Below are 14,583 nucleotides of genomic sequence, written 5' to 3'. Positions count from 1 at the left end.
ATGTGTCTACATGTAATGAAATCTGTCCAGACCTGGCCTGTGCTGGTATTGTAAAGATACGCTTTGTTACTGGTTCATCCCTTGAAGTACAAAGCCCTTTGTGCTGGAGTCAGTCTGTAACTGTGCTTCTTCTGCCAGTGCTGTGAATTAGAACTGCAAAGCACACAAGTTGCATTTAAGAACAATTTGCAGAGATCATAATGCTGTGTGCATAAAACTGATGCACTGTTTGTCTGTTCATAGGAAGTTTTAAAGACTGGTTGTTTGTTAAAGCTCTGTGCTGAATCCCTGAGCAAAAATTACTGGGGTTGCAGTAAAGACTTCGTAGACTTCCACATGTGTCTCCATCTTCAAATCCTTCTAAAGATTATTAAAACCATTTTTAGTATCTCCTTGTTTCACAAGAGTTTCACATCTAATCAAGTCTTATTAACTCCTTACCTTACAAGGAGCAGTCTGTGTTTGTTTAAGCCTCAGTTAAAGGAACTTGTATCTTTAAATATGGCATAGCAAGCCTGGAGGAGCTCCATGGAGGAGCAAGTACAGCTGTTCCACCATAGCCCGTCATGGTTTCCATGTGTCCCGTAGGCAATATCTTTCTTAAACTCATCTTGTAAAATTACCTGATTCCTTATCCTTGTGTATCTTTAGACTCACAGAAGTAGGTGGGCCTTCAGAATATTTATTTTCTCTACTTTTCCCCTTTACCTGGCCTGCATTTTGCAGATCTGTCATGTCATGCACCAGTCTCTTTTCATCACTCAGAAGTGTAAATGTCAGTCCATTTTCCCTGCAACATCTGCCATCCAGCTGTCTTTTCAATTATGGCTTTAGCAGAAAACCCACAATTACTAAAAAAAGTTATTGACTAGTTTCTGACTCTCAATAGTTAATCTTTTTCTTTGGAGTTAAACCCTGCAAAGTACTGAGTAGCCATCAAAGGCATGTTGGAACTCAATCTTCTGCCTAACATGACCTCCTCCTTCTAAAGGAATAAGAAAATCCCACTCATATTCAATGACATTAATGAGAATTTTCCCCCCTGCAAACATATTGTATCTGTGAAATAACACTGAAGTTTTCTCTGCCTTGTTATGAAGTCTTTAAATGTCAATGCCATTTCTGAGACCATCAGGGCAGACTTAATGGCAGCCAAGGTCAACAAATGCTAACTGGTATCTTTCTTTTAGGGCCTTCAGGGACTCGTAATAGAGTCTCAGCCATGAAGTTAATTTGCAATGTGGACCTTTATTCTTAAACCTGGTGATTATTTTGTAAAATCTTCATTCATGTGCTTAGATTTCTTAACATTCTCTTGTCTCTTCAGACAGCAAACTGCTAAAATAAAGCTGGTGTTCTCAGATGTTTTATCTTATGACTTTCCTTTTTTTACATGTGTTCTTTTAAACTACTATTTATGGGCTGCAGAAAGACAGGTGTTTGCTTTCTGTGACCACCCTACACTGTCAGCTCTGATAGGATGCTCTAAGAATATCTTCAGATCTGAGCCTTTCTGCTGTCCATGGGGACTGGAGAACCCTCCACCTTGAAAGCCTGTTCTTGTGGGTGTCCTAAATGCTCTAGAAGCAGAAACAAGTGATATGGGAAATGAGAGACTACATCGTCCTTTTCTTTATTGTCTAATTCAGATTAAAAGGGCTCTGTAGCCTCTATTTGTCTGGGAAATATTGCCAACATGGATGGCATGCTGCAAATAATAAATAACAAAACTCCGTCTTTTTGGCAGCATGTTGCATTTCTGCTCAGTGTCCCTGCCAGCCCCTCTGACTTTAAAATATTTTAGTGTCCTGCACTTTTCACCCAGTCCAAGCACCAGACTTTCCTCAGACATTTAACACTGACATTAATGCAAATGTCTCCAACTCACTGAGCCCTTTGGGGCAAAACATAGCATCCTTGGCTTTCAATCACATGGGAGAGAGGATATATTTGTATGCACAAAACTGGAAATAATAAAATATCAGTATTCAGGTGCTAATCTACATTAATTTACATTCTGTGAAGTCTACAAGAAACTTGTAATTGGTTGTCTTGAAGGGCAGTAGAGTATATTTGGTATTTTGTTTATTTATTAAAAAAGAATCTAAATTATACATATAAATGCTGAATAGATTTGTATTATATCTCTCTTCTAATCATTGCTGGACACTTGCTTGCATTCCTAAATTCGAGTGGTTTGGGTCTGGCTGACTATCTTGCACTCTATGTGCACAATACCTATCTATTGTAAGTATTCCCAGAGTGCAAATAATACCTTTTGTTTTTTCATCAATGGATTCCAAATTTCCCTGCTAAACCACTCACAGTGCAATGGTTTTGCTATTTTAACAAATCTGGCTTCTATAATTAAAAAGTCCCATATCTTTGTGGAAGGTCCCAAAGCTTAAATTCAGTTTGTTACTGAAATTAATGTACAATTCTAGCAAAAGAAATGTGTGTGCCTGATACACTGCTGTTGTGATGTTCGTAAAAGCTCAAATGCTTAACTGCCTGTATGAGTCTTAGTGCAAAGATACTCCAGGATGTAACTAGGATTGTGATATTTATTACATGATATCCATGACTATAGCAAAACCGCTAGAATTTGCTTGTACTGGGTTGACAAATGTGAATTACAGTTGCTTGTTTTCTTCAGAGTTTTATCAGACTGATATCACTTGCCCAGCTTAATTGAAAAATCACTTACATTTATAGCTGTATTTAAACATGTTTTGTATTTAAATGACAGCTTTTGATGTACAACCATTTTTTACAGAAAGTAGTTCATTTTTATCTGTGTTTCTGTAAAGATATTTCAAAAACTCTCATCAAGTTTCCAGCGGTAAGTAATATACCATTCAGTGCAAGGTGAAATGTTTTACATCAAATCTCCTGCTGTGTAATAGCCAATCAAAGAGTATTTATAGTGGCTGAATGGATTTTTTGGCTCGGTATTCAAAATTAAACATTTTCAAACCTTAACATTTAATGTTTTTTGCCACTCTTCAGGTTGATTTTATGTAACCCTGGATGCTCACAACTACTTGATACTCTGAAGTGACTCATTTTATGCTGAGGATCCTGCAGACAGTAGTTTTACATGTATTACACTTGTGTAGATGGAATGAAATGTAGATTTGATAGGACATTTGTGTATATGTTCTGGTAAACATTTTGCTGGGGTTGGCTGTATGTCCATCAGCATGGACCAGCAGCTCTGTTTTGAAGAGAACACATTTACCAAGAGAAACTGGTGAATAAAGATGAATTTTGGTAATTTACAGGAAATTGTTTTTCCTGTTGCAGGTATCCAGTAAGAAGAGCTTGTGCCACCAGCACTCTTTGGGGCTGGACAGCTCCTTCTTGGGTGCTGGGGGACCTTGGACTCTACGTAAGAACAGTAGAGCACTGAAGGCTGGAAGCCCCGCCCGTGTTGCATTGTCTCAGTCTTGCAGGAATAACCACAATTACAATACTGAAATGCATTACAACCATCAGGAGTGTCTGAAGGAATATCCAATGGAAAACGACTTGCACAGAAAGTGCAACAATGTGATTTCCCCAGCCAAGCAGAGGAGCCCTCACCATGTAAAGCAAGCTCAGGAGATGGACCAGAGGGCAAGTGAATTTCAGAGCACATGCCCTCAGCAAGTGAGTCATGGCTGTGCCTGGAGGCATGTGGGGAGCTCCGGGAACATGGAAGAGAGCTGCTATGTCAGCCAGGTACTTAGAAAACACCCTGGGACAGTTCACAAGACCTGTGATCATTCCAGGCACTGTCGAGGTTCTGGGCTGAATCACAGCACAGACTCAGGCCCTAAGGAAACAGAGCTGGCTAAAAGGTTGTATGAAGAAAGAAGGCAGAAGCTGCTTCTTCAAAAAATGGAGCTGGAAATTGAAAAGGAACGACTCCAACATTTATTGACTAAGCAAGAAGCAAAACTGCTCCTAAAACAACAGCAACTACACCAATCCCGTATGGATTATAACAGGTGATTTTGAGACTTACCATTTAAAAAAAAAATTCTAGAATTTCTAATAAGCATATGGGCAATAGTTGATTTAAGTGGGAGAGAAGAACAAGGCAACAATAGATAGAATAAAACAAGATAGGCAAGGCTTATGGCACAATTTCTAAGAGTGATTCAGAGGAGAGGAGACTTTAGTTTGTTAGCGTATGCTGTTGGGAAGCAGCATGACAGCTGTGGAAAGCAGCAGAGGAAAACAGTATGTGGCAGAAAGTAAGGCAGAAAGAAAACACTGCTAAAAGACTAGGTTGGAAAAGAGAAGTAGTAGAAGAAAAGGAGAGGTTGATCTTTGTGCAGGCACTTGAAAGGAATACAGATATTTGGCAAGAGCAGTGTGAGCATGGATGACATAAAAGTGGCATTCTCCCTTCTTCCTTGGAAAGGTCAGTTTTGAAGCATTGCACCCTCCTAGGCTGGGAGGAGGGTGCAATATATGTATGTGTATATATAAATCTTTTTATATATGGAATATATGTTTTCCCCCATATATTTATTGAAGAGGAAGGGAGCACAGTGTAGCCAAGGCATTTTCTTTCCAGTGATGTTAGTGAAAAGGGAGAATGCCAAGACTGAGGCACATTAGGTGCTTAAAACTTGAAGGGAGATGGAGCAGCCATAGAAATGTGAGATGTGACTTGAAAGGCCTGTAAGATTGTTGCAGAAAGTAACACTTTTCTGACATCGTAAATAAAGTCTTTGAGAAAGAGAGAACAACTGGGTTTTTTTGTATGATGGAACAGTGAATGGAAACAGGTTAAATTAGCCATTGCAGCTCAGCTGAGTACTAGCATTTCAACATTAGAAAGGAAAAACAATAGGGAAAAATCTGCAGTCTTTTGGAAGAGGTGATAGAAGTGTTTCACAGAGATGGATATTTCTATACTGTTTTAATATGGCAGCTGCTGACAGCACCCCATGAGAGTCTGCATTAGATGACCCACTTCCTACATCCATGTACTACATAACCACCATGGAGGAGTACATCACTTTCCGTTCTTAATTTCGGCCTCCTGGTTACTTTTCAGACTGTAAAAGAGAGTACTGTATTCTAGGTCAACTTCTGTTTGTCTTCTTTGATTGTTGTTTACATTGAAAAGAACGTGTTTCTGTGGCTTTAAAAGTACCTGTCTTAGAGGAAATCACAAATGTGTGTGTTGAAAATGACTGAGGTTGCTAACAAAGGATTATGACTTCAGGTAAGAATTAAGTAGGAACAGATGGATTCTTAATCATCAAATACCTTAATTCTATGCATTCATCCCTCTAATGAAAAACAAGTAGCTATGAAGGATATACAAACTGAGTTTTTTTGTGTATTTTTTTTTCTAATGGAAATTTTTCAGGTTTGGGGGCGTAAGTTCAGAAAAAATGCACCTTAAATATCTGTAATGATGTGGTTGTTAGTCCCATTATTTCTATTATGGCTACTTTTTTTTTTTTCTGAAAAAAAGCCCTTTATAGTTTACAGAGCTTTAGTTAAATAAAAATAAATAAAAATAATTATATGAAAAAAAATCATGTATGACCAATCTGAAGACTTTTTTTTTTTTTGTGATGTCTTTTCACAGGTGCATGTGAAGTCAGATTTGCCGTATTCTCTCTAAGAAAACAGCTAGAATATAAAGTGTTTCTTCTTAAAAATATTTCCATATCTTTAGAATTAAATGTTTGATATTTAGAGGTAAATCTCTTAGGCATCATAGTTCTGTTTCAGTTCCAAATATAGGATTCATTTTGCACTTGGTAACAGAGTAATTTTATATACTGCTAACAATAAAAATTTGTTTAGCTAAGCTCAAATACCCTTTGCTTCACTGTCAGGAGGTTCTGAGTTAGAACATCATAACAGCATTAAAAAACAATACAAGAAAAATTATTTTCCAGATAGTGTTTATTTTTGTCTGTCCTCCTGCCTGAGTGGAGTGCTGGTTAAGGTCCATGACAAATAAGAGGTTTGACTATTTGCAGTTATTGGCAACAAAGTTTTCTAATCTTTTATCTAAAGTGTGAGTTGATCCTTTTTTCAACCACACTGCATCATAACTGCTTTTAATTTTTCACATTTCTTTACTTAGCCTCATGTGACCGTAGTACTTTTAGTTTGCAGCTACTCTCTATGTGAAATAGTTGCTCAGCTATCAAAAATGGTGTGTGTCTGTGTAGTTCAGTGGCTCCTCCTGGTTCAAGCCTCATTGGAGCAGCCTAGTAGAAGCAAAGCTTGGGAATGGGAATTTTAGTTAAGTAAAAAATAAATACCTTATCTTGACTTTTCTGTCTTTGTTGGAGAGAAAGGAGAAGGTGGAGTGATCTGTTAAAAATGGAGCATCATTTGTGGCCCCATAGTTTGAGGACACACAACCATCTTATGCAAATTATGTTCTATGCAGCTTATGCATGATGCCTTTGAGCACTGGTGCTGTAATCCGTAAATGAAACTTTTCTGTTTCTGTAATGAAAAGACTGCAGATTTTTCCCTAGTTTTCCCTTTCCAATGCTGAAATGCTAGCACTCAACCAAGTTACACTGGCTAAGGTTGTCCCAGTGGTAACCCTTAGAAGCAAAGGCACTGGGCCTGAACCAGCCTTCCAATACAAAAGTATATTTGAAAGTGTGAAGATAATTGTGAAACCATTTAATGTGTAAAAGTGCCCTGTTTGTAGTCACCTTTTAGAGGCAAGTTCTAGTGTGATTTGACCAGCTGCAGAAGCAAATAACTTGTCTTTTCCAGGATTAGAGGCCATGTACCTGGCTTAGAAGATGGGCCCATTGCTGAAGCACCCAGAGATCTTGCTCTGATGATGAATGGCAGCAGCATGGGGCTAAGGTAATTTCTCTCTTCACTTCTAAGTGCTTCACAGGGTCAGTATATCTTCTTGACAGTGTGCTGTTGCCTGCCAAGTGTATTTGTTCATGTGTTTGTTTCAGATTAAGAGCTTTTCTTCTGCAGGAAGGGTAAAATTCATTGGCTGCTGTGTTTTATGAGCCAACTCAATAGTTATGCTGACCTGTTATTACTCAAAGTTTAGGTGACTTCCTGAAGAGGCTTCAGGTTTTGTGTGCCACCTCTTAGCCCTGTGCCAAATGGAGTTTTCACAAAATTTTAGTTTGAGTTCTTCGTTATAGGTGCTGCTTGTTACTTTTTAAATTAAGATGAGAACATCTCTTTAGTCTTTATTTGGACCTGATGTAAATAATACATTATCCTTTAACTCTCAGATTGATCTTCCGTGGTTGGTGACAGTTACTTGTTTTTTTAAATATCTCTTACTGCACTGCTACTTCAGTGTGATCAGAGCAAACCACCACTGAAATAACTGGAAGCAGAGTTAAGCCAATATTTAGCTCTTTATCTCCATTCTGCTTGCTATTTAAAACTTCAATCAGTACACTATTGTACTTGCCTTCTGTCCTGCCCTGTCGCATTCAAGTTAACACTGGAAGAAGATTCAGGCTTATTAGGAAAGCAACAAATAAAAACTGGCAAGGTTTTCTCCTTTTATCAGAGAGTAACAGTTTCTTGTTCTGTGCTGCAACTATAGGTGTTCTTTTGACCAAAGAATGGTGGACAAGATGAGCAGCTGTGCTTTGAATGACTCCTTTAGTGACAAGAGAATACCTCAAAGTAATAAATTTCTCTGTTCTGAGAATACTGGAAGAACTGATAATTCATTTATAAACTAAGAGTCCAATACCTTATTTTTTCTTATTTTTTAACTTTGTTATATTAATTTTATTTTTCTTTTTTGAGATCCCTTTTCACTGGAAAGGGGTAAGCCTTTTTTTCTCCAGAACAGCAGGAGTTGTTAGTTTCCTTGGAATACTTCACTGTTTAGCCAGGTGTTTGGCTGCTCTGGGTTACTGGCATATCTTTGTTGTATTCGAATGCATTTTCTTTCATTTTCACACAAACTGAAATGATCAAAGTATTATCGCAGTAGCAAAAAAGATCGAGAGTCATGACATGTTTAAGATGCAGCAGCATTAAGCCCCTTGGAGGAAAAATCTAACCTAGAACATCTGCAGAGCTTCTTGGCAACAGTTTACCAAAAACCTGCAAATATCTACATATCGTAACAGGGAAAATGAAGAAAACCTGTGCTGTTAACAAAATGAGAGTTGCAGATTTCAAAAGGTTCCCCACCCTCTCTACATTCCCCTGGTTTAATTTACTGTAATTTTTCAAAGTTATTGTGTGTTTGAGCAGTCTCAAGGTGCCATGCCAGCTGGTTACAAAGTTTGGCAGCAAAACACTTGGAAGTTTTTCTTCTTATATGCCATCTTCAGTTTTGCAAAGGTTACCAGATGAATGGTCCCTAAATAATTTACTCTAATGTAAGGCTTAAAGAGGCTGTAGAAGACAAGTCCATTTATCTCTTTTATGCATTTGAATATGTAAGTGATGTTTTCTTCAGTACAGAGAGGGAGAGTGTGTAAGTGTGTGACCACATCTTAGAAAAGAGGAAGAGCTGGTAGGTATTCATTTTTTTTTTTAACTGACTCTTTTGGTGGGGTTTTTTTTTGGTTTTTTTTGGTTTTGTTTTGTTTTTTTTTTTTTTGTGGTGGTGGTGTTTGCCTTTTAATTGACCTGTCAAACAGTTCTTGTTACAGCAAATGCCAGCAGAACGCTAATGGAAAATCAGCCCTCTCTGACTTCCAGTTCATACATGAGAGGTCTTCTAGCAAATCTTACAGCACAGAACTTGATTTCAGTCTTCAAATAAGCAAAGCTTACTTTAAAAATATCCTGGTGTTTTAAAGGAAATGGTGAAATACCTTTAAAATACAAAACTTGCTGAAGTGTGAAGTAAAATAATATAATAAAGAACTTAAAAAACAGGACTTTTTTTATATAATTAACAGCTCATTTTGAGTTAATTATCTATGATTACAAAAATCTAATTGCAATTTATCCTCTACTATCTATAGGAAGAATTGTAGACAAGGGAATGTGCATTACTGCCAGCCATAAATGCTATAGGATGGGCACAAATAACAGAGGAGCCCTTAATGAAAAAAAAAAAGCAAATAGGAGCATGCAGCTGTGCCAGACTATTGAAAGGTAATTGTAGTCAGAAACGAGGTATGTGGTTTAAAAGGTATCTTGTTATCTCCTGTAGGGATTTATTTTTTCCCTCACTGAAGAAAGCAGAAAGGATTCCACAAGCAAATACAGTGCAGAGTTTGATTTCTGATACAGAGTTTCGTCATAGTCTGTTAGTGAAAATGAAAACTTTGATCTCAGGGGCTACTTCAAACAGTAGCCACATTTTCAAAGGGAACCTGGCTTGTTGTCTCTTCTACATGTGCTCTTAAGGTATTTTTGTTGTCATTGTCAGCATGTATTGTCCATCTCAACCTCTTTGGATACCTATTCTGGTAGGAATTTGCAGTGTTGGATTTGTCCTTTCCCCAATGTTTATAAAAAATGTGCCTATCCCTTTGCCTAGCTGCAGCTGGGCCAGCATTTGGGACCTGAACTACCTTTGGATTTAGGATCTCCATTTCTCTTAGGTGCAGCAGTCAGAGCAGGCTTTATTGAGGATGGTTTTCAGTAGCTTGGAGTGGCTCCTAAGTGAGACAGACCACAGACAATTTGCAGCTATGGAGAGGGTAGCTGGTGCAATTGATGGCAAGTTGTCTGTGTAATTTCTTTTCAAGTCTGCCCCAATGTGCAGGATACTTTAAAATATTCAAAATAAAAACATAACCTGATGCATTTGTTTAGCATAAACCAGCCTTTTACAAAGTGCTTTCTGTCTCCCAGACACAGATGCTTGGTACATGCTCAAGTACCCATTCCATGCGTATTCACTAAGATCAATACACCCAGCACCCGCTTTTGTGTCTACTCCTGACATCTGCATCTGGGAAAGGAATTTTAAAACTCTTCCCTCCTTCATTTAATCTTAATTTTGATCTGAATGGCATAGAAATAAGATGTATTTAATGGCACCAGCTTGAGGAGACACAATTTTTCAGTTTGCAAGCAGCCCTCCCCAGAGCACTGCTGTGTGCCTGAATCTTAACATTCAAGATTCCCTTCTTTTCTGAGTCTTCAGTTTCCTGTAAGGTTCTGCTAGTGTGGCTCTTTATTGCCTCCTCTCTAATGGGCATCTTTGCCTTGGATTTCACACAATTCTGCCACTGAGCCTCTACACAAACCTGCAAATCATGCAAAACATTCTAAATGAGAATTGTTGGATACAGCAGCTATCAGATATGTTTACAGTTATCTGCAGGCACTCGTTCAATGTATGCTACCTGGTGAAAGGTTTTTTCTTGGTGGATTAAAGATTTGCAGGTGGAATTTGCCACCTTTAATTTCATTGAAGGCTCTTTATGTTTGTGTGCCTCATTCTACGTCACCCATGTGTATTTTTGCCGGTTTGTATTTTTAGTTACATGAAAATATCAAACACAGGATTCAGTGGTACTTCCCTTGTACTTGGATGCTCATTGCTATGGTGATATTTCCAGAAGGGTGTGCTGTCAGGGGTCTTTTGAAAGATTTTTATGTTTATGATGTAACTATTTTTATTATCTAGTGAGAGAAAGTGACGGTTATCTCTTGCTCCTTGCTTAATGCTTTGTTATGAACTCTCTTTTCTGAGGCTTGTTAGACATGCAGGCATCTTTCTGTGGTGATGTGCAAGCACACTCGTGTGCTTTTGACCAAATATTCAATGCAATTAAATAGAGGAACGCAGACTCGCAGCTCCCCCTGCTGTCCCAGGCATATCCAGGTTTGTTCACTCAGTTCCCTCCTCCAAATAATTTAAATAGGAAACAAAAATCACATGCAATCGCATGGCTCTGCTACTATACTGGCCTATTTGCGAGCCCCATTACTCCTGTTTTTGAGGACAAAAGAATTGAAAAACAATGGCAGCACCCATTTGGTTTCCTATGAGGAGTTTTCATTTCAGTTCTTCATTCCTGCATGTCATCTCCCGGGTCCTGAGGTTGTCCAGGTCCTGAGCCTCTGAAGGAGAAACTCTCACCAGGGCTGCAACTGGCTCATTGTCCCAGACTCCCAGATTTCAGGTCATCTCTGAGTTGTCCATGTCTCTTGAGGTGTACCTATATCGAACTTGGCCAAGTCTTAGGAATGTACTGAATACAGTTTGTTAGGATTTTCGGATTTTTTCTATTTGCTGTTTTGGGAGACTGGCACATTAAATTGGGATGAAATCAACTGTGCTTGCAAATGGCCCATAAAATCTGTGTATCTGGAAGCTGCTTTCCCACCTGTTAGTGCTCCTTTTAACGACCAAGTTACTTTCTTGCTCCAGATAATTTTACATTGAAGTTTTTGTCATTTTTAGATAGGATATTTGTGGAGTGAACACTTGTTGGCCAGTAAAAAAAACGGTGCTTGCAGATCTGCCAGTAGTGCACATGCTGAATTAGGTGCAGATACGAGTTTTTCTTTCTCTTGTGGTGATGTCTGGCTATATATAGGCACAGCATCCTTCCAACAGATGGCTGCTGGAGTCTGCTGTGACGTATGGGAGAGTGCAGTCAGAGTTAGACACGCATTTCTGCTTTATTAGTGCTGCATGCAGACTCTGAAGGTAGTAGGTTTTCTTGTAAGGGGCGAAGGTTTTTGTTCTGGTGAGGTTACTGAAAGCATAAAGGGGAGTGTATGGCAATTTTTTACATATACCTATGCATGCATTTAATGTTGGGGTTTTTTTGTTAGGGTAGGCAGTGATCCTTATCGGACTGGAGAGAGTGGAGTTCATTTCTGCTGAACTGGTTCCTTCACTAATCTAATTTTCAGGTTTACTTTCAACTGAAACAATGATTTCAAGCTGCCTATCTAACATTTACCTGAATTATGCTGATTCTGTTCTCATGATCACGTCTGCTGCACACAGCAGTATTACATCATTCCCACTGCAGTCCAAAATAAACTTGAGCAGGAAGCCTACTGAGTGACTGGAGGTATAAGATGTAAGCAGGAAATGCCATAAGTGGTTTCCATAGGCAGATACACTCAGCCTGTAGGTGAGGTCTTCAAAATGCAGACACTTAGGTGTTAGAAACACTGCTAAGCTTAGGAGGGCAGTTGGTGAAAACCGGCTTGTTAAAACACAGGGAGTTTGGTATTTTCAAAAAACTTGTCTTTGCTGCCAGTGTTCTGCATGGGTTTGATTTAGTAATATCCCATATTGAAACTGAAAATGCTTGGAGAATTTTTTCTTTGAGTTGAAGTATGTGAAATGCACGCATCTCCTGAAGGAGTTTGTTCCTTGCCAACACTTGCAGACAGTGAGAGACATTTTTGCAAGTCATTTGCAGATGCCTTCTTTATAGGAAAATGCAGGCATTGTTAGTTTACTGCCTGAATTGAATTTTGAAAACCTGAATTCTATTTTTATAAATTGGAGTGGATTACTTTTTCAGACATATTGTTTTGTTACTTTTTATTTTTATGTGTAATCTTCGATGAACAGAATATTTTGTTAAATCTAGACATTCATATGTCCCAGAAATTTATCAGTTGGAAAAGTTGAGAAAAAATCTCGTAAAACAAAATGTTCTGGAAGGTAGTTTTGATTCAGGAAATTTTAAACCCACCCACACAACTTTCGTGCCATTTAAAGCTTGTATCAGAACTGATAGGGCAGGACTAAGAACAAAAGCTATTGGTATTACAAAGTTAGACAAGAAATCCTCTGTACCCTGCTGTTCTGCCCATGATCATTGCTACACGAAGCTAAAACCCACTCCCCCACCCCTCCTGGGACCTTGGCTGCACTTCAGCAGTCACAAAATTGAAGCAAAAGGTAAACTTTAGTAAATACTATGATCTGCCACTTGCAGATTTGCAGACTACATATAAAGATAACAACATACATGCTCTCACTCACTTCCCAGCTCTTGCTCTCTCTGAAGTGGACTTCGTGTATTTGCCACTGAATTATGCTGGCATAAAACTTCCCAGGCTATACCGATGTATTGAGTTGAACTCTGTGGCTTTGCAGAGGTGCTGAGGTTTTGCAGATTACCCATTATAATTATAAAAGTGCTAATTTTTGAGAGCCATGCAGAGAAAATTTTATATTCAGCCCAACTGATTTGTTCTTCACATTGCTCCTGCAGCGAAGAGGATTGATTTTTGTGTTTCTTTCGATATTTGGCTTCATTTCCTCTGGTACTCAGTGCTTCAGGCCTTAATCCTTTAATCTTGAATTTGAGCATCAATGTTTCAGGAGGGATCAGGCCTTTTGATGGAGAGAGAACATCTTTTGTTGTACCAAATGGTTAGGAGTGGTATAAGGCAACACAGATCTGCAGGCAGTATGCATTCACTCTTGTGTTAGAAGACTATAAACAGAGGGTGGGTTTAGTGGGGATTATAAATAATCTGGAGGAAGGTGGGGTATTGGAAGCAATAGAAGAGAGTTAATGGCTTTAACATTTGACCACTAACCAGTCTATCGTGACAGATGTGTACTGGGTTGCCAAATGCTATAGTCTGATTTGGGTAATGGTTCAAAGCTCAGCATGTCATGGAAATGGCACTGTGGTCCCTAATGGAACAGGGGGAAAAAATCTTTTGAGCTTCTCAAAGGGCAGTATTTGTGGAAGCAGATGCTTGCTTGCCCTACCCAGCATAAAGAACAGTTCTGCAGGCAGCCAGGAGAGTTCGTACTGCTGGATTTTTATAGGATCATTAATTATATGTTATAAGGCAGCTAAGCATGGCATTCCTAACTCAATGAATTCCATTATGAATGGCCTTTTCATATTCCTCATCTCATTATATTAAATGCATGTGACCTAAAGTTTAGCTAAAGTTATTGTTCAGGTTAACTTCCATTTAGTGGTTGCCCTAGTTTTAGAAACAATATGATCTTTAGATTTTATGGAAAGTCAGGTTTTTTTATGCATGTTTTTGCAGCACTATTTTAGATAATTTCATTTGAAACTAGGTAGGATCCCCTGTGAGGTGGCAGGGAAGGGATTTAGTCACTCCTTGATTTGACTGGAGATTTCTGTACCCGCTGGATGACAACATCCTGTTACATGGATTTGGCTATCATCTCTCTGCCAATAACTCTTAAACCTTCTGCTCTGTTCCATCTAGTTTTACATATCTGACTGCCTCCCTGACACATAATCCCAATTGTTTTGCCTTCAGATCATTCCTAATCTGGCCAAAACAGAACTCCTTACTTTTTTCTTATGAATCTCTCTTCACTTCTGATTCTGATAATGCCACATCCTCCCTGCCACTCAGATTCATAACCTCAGGATCATTCTCCTTCTCTGCATGCATCTGGGCTGCTGACAGCTATTGCAGTTTCCTTCTCCTTTGCAGCCAAAATATCCTTTTGCTGTCTCCGCAGTTAAAACCACCCCTTGCTTTAGTCCTTCTTGCATGTTGACTACTCTAAAGTCTTCTTTGACTGCTCAGTATTCATTCACCTACTTCAAAATAAGTTTTCCAAATGGGTATCTTGGCTGCTTCTTCAGGTCCTGTCTGCTTTGCTTCTTTTAAACTCACTTTTAGGTTTTCAGTTTTCAGTTAATAGTCATAAAGCTG

The 14,583-nt window shown here is 38.7% G+C and overlaps 1 protein-coding gene across 1 annotated transcript in view; it reads left to right on the top strand.

Moving 5' to 3' along the window:
• KIAA1328 (KIAA1328 ortholog) overlaps positions 1–14,583 on the top strand; it is a 171,279-nt gene that overhangs the window by 109,676 nt on the left and 47,020 nt on the right. The window contains 2 exon segments of the mRNA XM_030258714.4: positions 3,307–3,992; positions 6,757–6,852. Of these exon segments, the coding sequence (XP_030114574.2) occupies positions 3,307–3,992; positions 6,757–6,852 (782 nt within the window).

This window comes from Taeniopygia guttata, chromosome Z (genome assembly GCF_048771995.1).
Source record: "Taeniopygia guttata chromosome Z, bTaeGut7.mat, whole genome shotgun sequence".
Taxonomy (NCBI): domain Eukaryota; kingdom Metazoa; phylum Chordata; class Aves; order Passeriformes; family Estrildidae; genus Taeniopygia; species Taeniopygia guttata.
The sequence above is the reverse complement of the archived record's forward strand: the minus strand, read 5'-3'. Positions and strand labels throughout refer to the sequence as shown.